The sequence below is a fragment of the Lolium perenne genome, chromosome 3 (assembly GCF_019359855.2).
Source record: "Lolium perenne isolate Kyuss_39 chromosome 3, Kyuss_2.0, whole genome shotgun sequence".
Taxonomy (NCBI): domain Eukaryota; kingdom Viridiplantae; phylum Streptophyta; class Magnoliopsida; order Poales; family Poaceae; genus Lolium; species Lolium perenne.
Window position 1 is genome coordinate 206,920,631 of NC_067246.2, and position 12,348 is coordinate 206,932,978.

Here is a 12,348-nt window from a genome sequence, read left to right on the forward strand (position 1 = left end):
TCTCCAAATATGAAATATATCAATGAATAACAGCAAATTATGATATAAAATAGTGATGCAAAATGGACGTATCAGCGATCCACACTGAAATCGGCCCAACCACGCAGGAAAGAGGATTGGGAAGGCGGCACAGGAAACACCTAGATCAAGATCTAGGGTTCCCATCACCAACCGGCCCAGCCATACCTCCACCGCTGGTCAGCGCCGCCGGGAGAGGACCTCCACCATCTTCCCGACCAGGGACGCCGCCCAGATCGTTGCTCGACGACGCATCCACCATCTCCACCCTAGCGGCTATGGCGGTTGTCCTCGGCTAGCCTCCCACATGCCACCTTCAGCGGCTGGGCCCGCTGCCACAACGAGGGCCACCGGTTGTAGCGGTGTGAAGGGCAGCGATGGGGGAAAACTTTTGCGATGGCGTGATGTAGCCCTAGGGGTGTGGTTATGCACTTGTGTTGCTGGAACGTCTAATTCGTCACGATGATGTACACCTATATAATGCAAAGGCCGACCCTATTGGGAGTTGAGCCACCAAAACCCTAAAACAATTAGTCTAATAACAGTGAGTAATAGTATTTTCCCATTGAATTTTCATATACCCTGAATCACGCTTGTATGATCAACATACTTTGATTGTGAACCCAAACGAGAAAATGCATCATGCCGAGACGTGCCCGCGGCCCAAAACCTGAACGGTGGAGATGTGCTAATGGCGCCGGGGGCCGACCCGCAAGCTTTCTGCGCAACCAAATCATGGCCTCCCCATTTCGAGCACGGACCACGCCGCCGAGCCGTGCCAAGCCAAAACACGCTTGCAGCATGCTACCTGTGGTCTCTGGAGTGCACTGCAGTGGATATGGATCGGGGAGGTGACAGTACAGACAGAGAACATCATCGACGTGAGAAGCACTTGAAAAACTCTACTACTCTCGGATCGTACAACATTTCTCATCGACGACTCAAGGGCACACAGCGCACAGGGACGTACAAATACTACACAGTGACACACACATACACGACAAAATACGCTCGACATACACGCAAAAAAGAGCAGCCGTTCCCGATTAGAAAATCGCGGGAAGGTTGCTGAGCGGGAACAGGTCGCGCAGGTCCTGGAAGAAGTAGTCGTTCTCCGGCACCCCCGCCGGCGGCGGCGCGGCCCACGGCTCGCCGGCGTCCCAGGAGGCCTCCTCGGCGGACGAGGAGGAGGGCTCCGCGTAGAGCAGCCCCGCCTGCGGCTCGAAGTCCCAAAAGCCGGTGCCGGACGAGTAGACCGGCGCGTGCTCGAACGGCACGAACTCGCCCAGCTCCTCCAGGGCCGCCAGGCCGCGGGTGGGGGCGTCGCCATGGCAGGGCTCGGAGTCGTACGCCCTGTCCTCCGCGAGGGACGACATGGAGGGCACCTTGCGCAGCACGGAGGTCGGGGACGAGGCCGCCTGCGAAGACTCCGCGCCGGACTCGTACCCGCCGGCCGGCAGAGGAGGATCTTCCTCCTGGGCGCTCTCTGTCGAGTCCGTCGCAGAGGCGGAGAAGTTGGTTGTGGCGCCGGCGCCGCGGAGCTGCACGGCGGCGGCGTCGTACACGCGGGCCGCCTCCTCGGCGGTGTCGAAGGTGCCGAGCCAGACGCGCACGCCGCGCCACGGGTCGCGGATCTCCGCCGCGTACTTGCCCCACGGCCGCCGCCGCACGCCGCGGAACTTGGCGCTCTGCGCGCCCTTGTTGGCCGCCCTCTTCCGCGCCGCCCCGGCGTTACATACGCCATGGCCAGGGCCGGGCCGCCTCGACGACCGGTCGTCGTCCCCGGCGCTGCACAGCTCCGGCAAACCAGCGGTGACCAGCGGCGTCGGCGCCGGCGGGAGCTCCCGCACCATCCTCCCCACCCTCCGGGCGCCGCGCGCCTCCTCCTCCTCGCTTGATGAGTCCGTCACGTCGGGGTCGTCCCACAAGATCCGCACCGTGCGCGACCGCGACATGGCAAGCAGACCTTGTTGTCTTCTCTCCACCACCGTACCACCACCGGAAGGCTCTCTCCGAAAACGAAGCGAGGGCTGCGACCTGACCCCAGCAGGAAAGGAAGGAAGCTGCAGCCTTAACCTTGCCGCGTCTGAGCGAGGTGAGGTGACGAACGGGCGATTGAACGGGTGGATCGGCAGGGGAATAAAGAGAGACCAAAGCTAGGGGCGAGGACGATGGGAGCAGAAGCGGGCGCAGGCAGGCCGCAGGGGGGAAGCAGTGGCCGTAATAAAGACGGGGTCTTTACCAAAGGGCAGCAGAAATGTAACGGCAGCGACGGGCAGCTCAAAGCAGCAGTAAAGCCGTGCAGTAGTGTACGTCCGCGCCGGGATAATAACGGTTTTCGAACTCCGTAAACTGCTCGGAGCAGAAGATAGTGGAGCGCAGCGAGGAGGGAAGCGCGAGGTACAAGGACGGAGGAGGAAGAAGAAGAAGGGAATGAGCAGAGATGTGCGGAGAAGGAGATGACTGGAGAGCAGCAGCAGGAGCAGGATTAAGCCTGCGATTGGGAAACGGTGAGGATGGGACGGGAGATTTGGGGGTTTGGAGAGGTTTTTGGGAGAGTGGAGTGGGATGTGGGCGCCGTCTCTCTTATAGGATCCCGCGACCCGACAGGCACTGTTGGAGCCCACGCCCGCGCCCGATTCCGCGGTGGAAGCTGTGGTTTTCAACTCAAGGCATCTCTAACGCGACGGTGCATTTTGGACGTTGAAATTGTTCGCGGCGTCCATTTATATCGTCTGACGGATGCGAAAATGACCGCGAGACAAAAATTGTTCGTTTGCGTCGGGATCACCCGCAGCGATCCGACCCATTTTGAACATCCCAGTGTGATATTTCCTTGCTTATTCTTTTCCTTTTTTTTTTGAAGAACTACCCAAATTGTATGAATGATTAATCGAAAACAAGTTGAAACACGAAAACAACTAGCGTGAAAACAACTAGTACTGATAACTCGAATCGAACAAGTTTAAACATATTTAACATACAAATTAGAGAACAAATTTAAAAACAAAGAAACTATAAGCTAATTTTTGGCCTTCTTGTTAGAAGGCCCTGCTTCGTCGTCCTCACTTATGCGCCTCTTGCTTGTCACCTCCTCGCCAGAAGAGGAACTGCCCGAAGACGCGTCCGTGGAGGACTTCGAGTCAGACGAAGTGACGTCTTCGTCGTCGTCGTCGGTGAACGGACGACGACGCGATGCCCGCGCCTGCGTCCGGGCCCTGGCCTCCTTCCTTGCCGCCGCCTTCTCGTCCGCCGCCTCCTGCGCCTCCAGCCGGGCGAACCTGGCATCGGAGTCCTCCTCCTCCTCCTTTTCCTCCTCCTCCTCGGTGTCACTACCAACGCCGCCTCCTTCCTCCTCCTCCTCTTCCTGGCCGTCGCTGGGCGTCGAGCCAAGGTCGCTTGGCGTCGCAGGGGTTCCCCACCAATGTCGCCATCCCGGCAGGTTGCCCTCGCTCTCCGAGTTCGACGGCAAGGTGTAGTCGCTCATGGCGCCTGGCTATCCGGTGTTGGAGAAGAAGAAAAAGAAGCAGGTGGTTCGACGTGAATTACAGCAGACGCGGGGGTTATAATCTGCGGGGATTCATGGCGGCACGTATAACGAAGAGGTCCGCGGTTGCTCTTCCGCGACGGTTCAACGCTCCATTCCGGCGGTTGGCGGGTTGACCGGCGCGGTTGCCACTCCGGCGGTTGACATCGGCGCACTTGTTGTGCTTTAATTCGAGACCGATCGAGTCAGTGTCGCTGTCAGGCGGGGCCGTGGGGAAGCGAGCGAACGCTAGACGTGACCGCGCAGCGTCTGCGCAGACGCAAACGTGCCGCATATTTGTGATGTGTTTGCGTCGCTACGAACACGCCGAACACGATGCGTCCCTACTGGAGCAAAATGCAGACGTATTTCCGGTCCGCGCGGACGCAACAGCGTCCGTTTGTGGAGATGCACTCAGGGCATCTCCAACGCGGCGACCCATCCCGCGCCCGCGCGTCCGGATTGGTCCAGCCGGACAAAAATGCGGCCCAACGCGGCGATGCACCGCAAATGCGGATGGCCGCGACATCCGGAACGACGCAAAACCGGCCTAAATCTGGGCTAGGTTTGCGTGGCCGTGGATCACACGCGGTGTTCGGTCGCGTCCGGCCGCTTGGTTGCTCATCTCCCTTGGGCCCACCTGTCGGTGACCGGGGAGGCTTATTAAATGTGGACTGGAGGGGATCTGTCCCTCCAGTCCAGTCCCCACTCCATTCCTCGAGCGCAACCACCGCCATGTCCCCCAAGCGGCGGTTCGCTCCCGGAGCCAATGACGACGAGGCCAGCAGCAGTCGCCGTCCACCGCCGGTGCTGCGGGCCGGAGGGAACCGCGGTGGCCTCCATATCGGAGAGGCCGCCCGCGGCGGCGTGGCATTGCCACAACCGGCGCCGCTGCTGCTACAGCCCAAGCCGGAGTCCTCGGAGGAGGACCCCGACCTCCGCGCCGCTCTCATCATCTCCACGGTGGAGGAGGAAGCGAAATGGCCGCAACTCCAAGCGGCCATTCGCACCTACGCGATGGAGGAGGAGGCCCGGCAGGCGGTCGAGGACGCCGAGGCCTGGGAGCTCTTTGCCCAGGCCCCACGGGAGGTGGAAGAGACGCGGCGGCGCGAGGAGGCCCGGCTCCGCCGCGAGGAGCAGCAGCGGCAGGAGGCCAGGCGCCGGCGCGGAGGAGGGGAGGCGCCGCGTGGAGCAGGGGGAGGCGCCAGCTGGTCAGGCTCCGGACCCCCACTCCGCCTGGGAGGAGGTTCTGTGGTCTCCGTGGCCGGAGTCCCCGGCGTGGTCGAGCCACAACTGTGCCTCGCCGCCCGGGGACGTCATCGACGCCAACGCCGACGACGGCCACAGGTACTAGGCGACGCACTGGCGGCCACCGCGTCGACCAAACCCTAAAATAGGGCTTTTTAGTTTAAATTTTAAAGCCCATACAGAGGGCTTCTTTTGTTAGTTATTTGTCCAAAATAGGGCTATGTATAAATTTGCCCAAAATAGGGCATATGCTTAATCAAATTTCGTTTAAATATACATTTTAAATTTTATTTTTGATTTCTTCAAATATGCGCTACGTCCGCGCGTTAAACGCAGCATGCGACCCAAATAAATACGCGAACGCGGGTCGCTGTCCCGACCTCCCAAACAACCTAAAACGGACGGCTAGCGTCCGTTTGGTTGGAGATGCCCTCAACTCCGCCCTGCCCTGACCGCGCACGCGGCCTGTCCGGTAATTAAAGCCTGCAGGGGTTAACCCCTTCCTCTGGCCGCATTTACTGCCTGCGATTTGCGGTGGCATCGGTTTACGGGCGAGGTTCCATTTCAAATCCCGCGCCCCCTTGTTTAGTTACCCCGAGGATACCACCACGCCTCGCGTCCGTACATTTAATCTTAATGGACTTGGAGTTACCTGCAGGGACTACATTAGCTGTAACTGAGCGAGGCGCCTGCACAAACTGTGGCCATGTTTTGGCACTGTGGTTAAGTGGTGTGCAGAACCGCAGTGCTAGTGGAGGAGAACAACGCAGTGTTTGCGTAACGGGCATGGGCTGGCTAGTACTAAGAGCATGTCTAGTAGAGCCCCTAAACCCCTAAATCTGTAAAAATAACCGCTTTTTTACAGTTTTTGACGAAAAAATCGCAAAGACTAGAGCCCCTAAAACTGTAAAACTGTAAAAAAATTCCCAGGTCGGACCTGGGAATCCCTTGTTGGCCTGTAGAAACGAGGGTTGGGCAATCCAACCCGTCCCCGACCTGTAAACGCCTCCGACACGCGCGGGAGGGACATTTCAGCTCGTTCCTCTTCCTCCCTCTTCCTCCCGGCCTCCTCCCGCCGCCGCCGCCGCCCTCCAGCCCCGCCGCCCTCCAGCCCGCCGCCGCCGCCCTCCGGCCCGCTGCTTGGCCGACCTCGCCGCTCGCCGACCTCGCCGCCGGCCTCGCCTCCGCCACGGCCTCGCCTCGCCGCGCCGACCTCGCCGCGCCAGCCTCGCCTCCGCCCTCGGCCCGCCTCGCCGCCCGCCTCGCCGCGCCCGCCTCGCCTCGCCCTCGCTTCGCCGACCTCGCCTCGCCTCGCCTCGACCTCCGCTTCGCCCGCGCCGCCCTCCACCCGCCGACCTCCTCCGCCCGCGCCCGCCTCCGCCCCGCCTCCTCCCGCAGCCGCTTGCCGCCCGCCTCCTCCCGCCCGCCCGGCCTCCGCCCGCCCGGCCTCCTCCCGCCGCGCCCCGGCCTCCTCCGCCCAGGTATGTTCTTTTTTTTCTTCTTTTGTTTCATTTTTTTGTTTCATTTTGTAGCACTAATTATTGTTTCCTCTTCCTCCCGGCCTCCTCCCGCCGTGCCGCATGATTTACCTTTGTTCTATTTGATTCGAACAATTATTGTTGTATGGTCCAACATTGTTGTAACAATTTGAATGATTATTGTTTTATGTGCGCGAATGTACTATTTGCTGTTGTAATAAATAACTACAATGCTTATTGTTTTATGTGAAATGTGATGATATTTGTGATATGTGAAATGATGATATGTGATGAAATCTGTGATATGGCATATGACAGTTTTAGGGGTTGGGGTTGAGCCAAAGACTAGAACCCTCAAACTGCATTATTTAGGGGTTTAGGGGTTCTACTCTTTACCCCTGTTTTTCAACCTGTAAAAATGCAAAAAAATGGCTATTTCCAACCTGTAAAACTGCTATAGAGGTTTGAGGGTTTAGGGGCTCTACTAGACATGCTCTAAGCGGGTAAGAGCATTTCTAGCGGGCGACCTAAATGGTTCTGGGTCGTTTGAAATGGTTCGCGTGGGCTCATCGATGGATCGCGCTTCAGTAAAGCGATCCAAACGTACCGACCTGCATGACGCGTTCATTGATTCACCAAATTTAAGGAGACGATGTGCCAGCTTGTACAAGCCGCGGTCAGCGCGCGTGCCGCATGCCGGCATGGAAGCGACCTGAAAGCAGAAGGCTGAGCGGCGGCGCTCTAGCAGACTCCCGAGCCACATCGCAACTGGCATTACGTGCCGTTGCCGGAGTGCAAGCAACGGTGGGCAGAGGCAGACCACTGCCATCACGACGACATGTCCTTGCCCCACGGATGGCACCTGAACAAGGATAGGGAGCTCGTGCCGCCAACGTAGATAGAGGGACAAACACTTCAAGATAAGAAGTGCCGACACATGTAGTTGCTACCGCATGCGTTGCGGTACAACTGCACGTACATGCACAAAGACTTCTAGCACACATTTCTAGCGTGAGCGTGCGTCGGGAGGCATTCGTCGCCCACGTGGTGGCCCACCGTCGGAGGAGCTCCAACGAGGCCGGGCCGTCAGGGCACGTTTGCGTCCCTGCGGACAGGCCGACATTTTGCGTCGGGCCGCTAGATTAGGGTGCAGACCTATTTTTCGTCCGTACAGAGGCAAACAGACTTCGTTCGCGTCGGGCGCTGGAGATGCCCTGACCATGTGATAGAGGGTTAGCGTGATAGTGTCACTAGACACCTGCTCTCTACCACATGTCCAAGGGTAATACCCACTCTTGTCCTTAAAGGCAATGTTGCATGGTGGACTTCATACAACATCAAGAGAGACAATTAACACAAAGTGATAAAGGAATGAATAAAACAATACTATTTACAAGTTTTGTAAGGGTACTATTTTGTTCAGTTTGAGCATGCATAAAACTTTTGAAAGTGTTTTCAATTGAAATATTACATTGCTTGCTCCACTACCATTAGTGTAGTTATTGTTTTGAACTCCTGCAGGATTAGTATATTCCTTTTGAATGTTAGAGCCAAAGTTTTGACTCTTCCATGCATGGTTATAAAGATTTCTTGCTATGAAGTCTACCTTGTCAACATTAGAATTAGTGATGGCATTAACTTGGGTATTTTTCCTGCCCTTCAGAATATTTAAAAGCTCATCTACCTTTGAAGTAATCTCTTCATTATTACCTTCGGTGATTGAATTTACCTTTCGTGAGGAGGATCTTTGTACATGCCATTGAGCATGGTTGCTTTCCATATCATCTAGAAGTCTTCTTGCAACTTAAACTTGCTTGCTCATGAATGTTCCTCCGGCTGCAGTATCAAGCATAGACTTAGACATTGGGTTAAGGGTATTATAAAATAAGTGAAGAATTAACCAGTCCTCGATTCCATGACTTGGATAGTTCATGGTGGCTTCTTTCATTCTTTCCTATGCAAGCGCTAGTGGCTCGCGGTCTTCCTGTCTGTAATAATAGAACGCAGCTGCATAGCCTTTGCTGGTGGGAAAACTTAGTCATGAATATATTAGTACATTCATTACATGAAGTAATAGTGCCTTTAGGAAAAGCAAGCAACCAGTCTTTTGCTTTTCCTCTTAGTGAAAAAGGAAACATGCGTAATTTTACCGCATCGGGGTCAACATCTTTAATGCGCATCATGTCGCATATTTCAGTAAATTTACTCAAGTGCATACGTGAATCCTCAACAGTTGAGCCTTCAAATTGGTTCTGCTGAACCTAACTCAAAAGGTTAGGTTTAATTTCATAGTTCCCCGCTGTAACAACGGGCTGAGTTATGGGTGTATGAATAAAATCATCATTGGGGGTAGCATATTCCCAAAGCTTCTTTTTGTTGGAGATATGCCCAAGAGGCAATAATAAAATGGTTATTATAATATATCTTTGTGTTTATGATAATGTTTGCATACCATGCTATAATTGTATTAACCGAAACATTGATGCATGTGTGTTATGTAAACAACAAGGAGTCCCTAGTAAGCCTCTTGTATAGCTAGCTTGTTGATTAATAGATGATCATAGTTTCGTGATCATGAACATTGGATGTTATTAATAACAAGGTTATGTCATTATGTGAATGATGTAATGGACACACCCTTTTAAGCGTAGCATTAAGATCACGTCATTAAGTTCATTTGCTATAAGCTTTCGATACATAGTTACCTAGTCCTTTCGACCATGAGATCATATAAATCACTTATGCCGGAAGGGTACTTTGATTACATCAAACGCCACTGCGTAAATGGGTGGTTATAAAGGTGGGATTAGGTATTCGGAAAGTATGAGTTGAGGCATATGGATCAACAGTGGGATTTGTCCATCCCGATGACGGATAGATATACTCTGGGCCCTCTCGGTGGAATGTCGTCTAATTAGCTTGCAAGCATATGAATGGTTCATAAGAGACCACATACCACGGTACGAGTAAAGAGTACTTGTCGGAGACGAGGTTGAACGAGGTATAGAGATATCGATGATCAAACCTCGGACAAGTAAAATATCACGTGACAAAGGGAATCGGTATCGTATGTAAATGGTTCATTCGATCACTAAGTCATCGTTGAATATGTGGGAGCCATTATGGATCTCCAGATCCCGCTATTGGTTATTGGTCGGAGAAAAGTCTCAACCATGTCTGCATAGTTCGCGAACCGTAGGGTGACACACTTAAGGTTTGATGTCGTTTGAGTAGATATGGAATATGGAATGGAGTTCGAAGTTTTGTTCGGAGTCTCAGATGGGATCCAGGACATCACGAGGAGTTCCGGAATGGTCCGGAGAATAAGATTCATATATAGGAAGTCACTTTCCAAGTTTGGAAATGATCCGGTGCATTTATGGAAGGTTCTAGAAGGTTCTAGAAAAGTCCGGAAGAAATCACTATGGAAAGCGGAGTCCCGGAGGGACTCAACTTGCATGGCCGGCCAAACCCTAGGGGGGAGGAGTCCCAGGTGGACTCCACCTTAGGTGGCCGGCCACCCCCCCCCCCCAAGGAAGGGTGGGAGTCCCACCTTGAGTAGGAATCCCACCTTGGGTAGGTTTCATCCCTATGGCAAGTTTTGGGTTCGGGTCTTATTCGAAGACTTGGAGTCCAACTCTTTGGGGCTTCCACCTATATAATGAGGAGCAAGGGGAGGGGGCCGGCCACTCCAAGCCATGAGTTCTCCACCACCACCGCCACCACGCCGTCGTGCTGCCGGGATTCTGAGGAGGATCTACTACTTCCGCTGCCCGCTGGAACGGGGAGGAGGACGTCGTCTTCATCAACACCGTACGTGTGACCGAGTACGGAGGTGTTGCCCGATTGTGGCACCGTCAAGTTCTTCTACGCGCTTTTGCAAGCGGTCAAGATCTTCTACGCGCTTTTGCAAGCGGCAAGTGATCGACTACATCCACCACGAGATCTAATCTCGTTAGGCTTTGGAAATCTTCGAGGGTTAGTCTCATGATCTTCTCATTGCTACCGTCTACTAGATTAGATCTTGGCTTGTGTTTTCGTTCTTGCGGTAGGAATTTTTTTGTTTTCTATGCTACAAATCCCTTCACTTTTGTGCCATGGTTATGATCTTTTTGCCATTTTCTCTTATGATTACAAAAGAACAAGTAACTAATTTTTTGGGTTTTCGAACAGAGAACAAAATGGTAAACTAATAACAGTAAATAAAACTAAAACAAAATGAAACTGACTAACAAGGTCTCTAATAACCTTACCGGAATAGCGAAATTGCTTCCCTGGCAACAGCGTCAAAAAAAGGGTTGATACCTTCGATCTGAATTATGAATTGTAGTATGATAAGCCTTTTCCCTAAAAGACCCAGGTTTAATCGAACCTTGGAAAGCACTGCTAAAATGGTGTAAAGGAAATGTCTACAAGACAATTTGATTTTATGTTTACCGGACCTATATAGTTTACTCTTAAATGGGTTGTGTTCGATGGTGGTCAGGGTTAAGGATTCTCCTGCAGCTATGCATACATATAGAAATAAAGTGCAAATGTGCATAAAATAAAATAGAGATAAAAGATTTGTGAGCAGCACATCCGTAAGTACTCATGCCCCCAAAGCCAGAGGTCTTTAGGAAAAGCAAGCAACCAGTCTTTGGGCGTCGGGTAATAGTGCCTTTAGGAAAAGCAAGCAACTAGTCTTTTGGCGTCGGGTCCTTCACAGAACTTATAGAGTTTGACCTCACGAATGTTGCGGTAGGCTGAACATGCGGATGGTATGGGCGGGCCTTGCCCGTACCGAGGTCCACTAAACCTTCTAGAACCGCCTCTTCAAGCCTAGTCAACTTTGATGTACTTATGATGCATTTTTTCAGTAGTTGCATGTCCATTTGTCGTTATGACGTGATTTCCTGCACACCATTCAATGATAAGAGAGATTACACACCTTTGCATTAATTATTCATTATATTAATAACAAATTGAGAGGTAAACTTAGTCAATTTCTTGACTTAGCTAAAGGTTTAAACGCGAGAAAAAGTTATAGCTAGATTACACATGAGATGAGTGGTAATTATACGTAAAGTGTGTAAAAGTGTACATAAATTCAACTCATCAACATCCCCAAGCTTAAATCTTGCTCGTCCTTTAGCAAAGGATGGTTAATAACATCATGCTATTACCTATCTTACTGATGAAAATTAATCAACTTTTTTCTGCAAGCTCAAAGCAAGATAGAATGTAATCATATAAGGCAACAAAAGCTCACTTAAGTGATTTCCAAACAACTAGATATTAATCAAAACTTCTATGACCCCAGTCAAAAGTATATCCAGGTTGAAAGCAAACTTGTGATCTTCCTAGTGCACCTTTTTGTATAATTTTTATGTGCACACTTTTGTAAGGTGAAAGATCATCATAAATAGATGTCAGATGCAAACTTCAGTTATTGGGCTTTCAAAAAGTCTACATTTTAGTAATGATTAGGATAGTTCTAGCCATTCTTTATACATGTGTATGGGATAAGCTCCACATCGGGTAGTTGTAGACCAGCTATCTGTTCAATCGTCCTCTAATAAGTCATAATCGCAGAAATTGAAAGGGTAAGCCACCTCAGTACATTACTATTAAGGGTTCCGTTAAGATCCCTGATGACTGAGTTCCTACACCAACAACCGGGTTATTGCAGTATTTACATCAATAAATATCTATATATTTCATTCCCACTAAGAAGTATTTAATGTTTGCAAACTCAAACATCATGTAGCCACATCACCCCAATTATTTTGGTCCGTCGTCCCTTGGAAGTTTTGCAAATAGAAATAACACAGCCGTGTAGCCACATTGTCAGTGCGGCCATGTTCGCACCCAAAACGGTATTTGGAAATAGTCTACTCTATGAGTTACTAGAATAGCGATAGTTGAGAGAGTTTTAAAGTAATTAATAACAAAGAACAAAGTGAGAACAAAGTATAGCAATACTGAAAGTAAACAAAGGGTTGTAGTTGTAGAATTGAATAGAATAAAAGATGGTGTCTAGGCTTTCAGTTTCACTACTACTAAAGGGGAAACTATGTAGCCATCCCTTATAATTAC

General features: G+C 51.6%; 1 protein-coding gene across 1 annotated transcript; it reads right to left on the reverse strand.

Annotated features, from left to right (window-relative positions):
* Nucleotides 1-908: 908 nt before the first annotated feature.
* On the reverse strand, nt 909-2,077 carry LOC127343177 (ethylene-responsive transcription factor CRF5-like). Its single transcript, XM_051369293.2, has one exon. It carries the CDS (start codon nt 1,971-1,973, stop codon nt 1,065-1,067), a length of 909 nt encoding a protein of 302 aa, XP_051225253.1. The 5' UTR covers nt 1,974-2,077; the 3' UTR covers nt 909-1,064.
* Nucleotides 2,078-12,348: the final 10,271 nt, after the last annotated feature.

What these genes read in the sequence shown, in the direction of transcription:
- LOC127343177 (XM_051369293.2), bottom strand. Translation starts at nt 1,973, where the DNA reads ATGTCGCGGTCGCGCACGGTGCGGATCTTGTGGGACGACCCCGACGTG.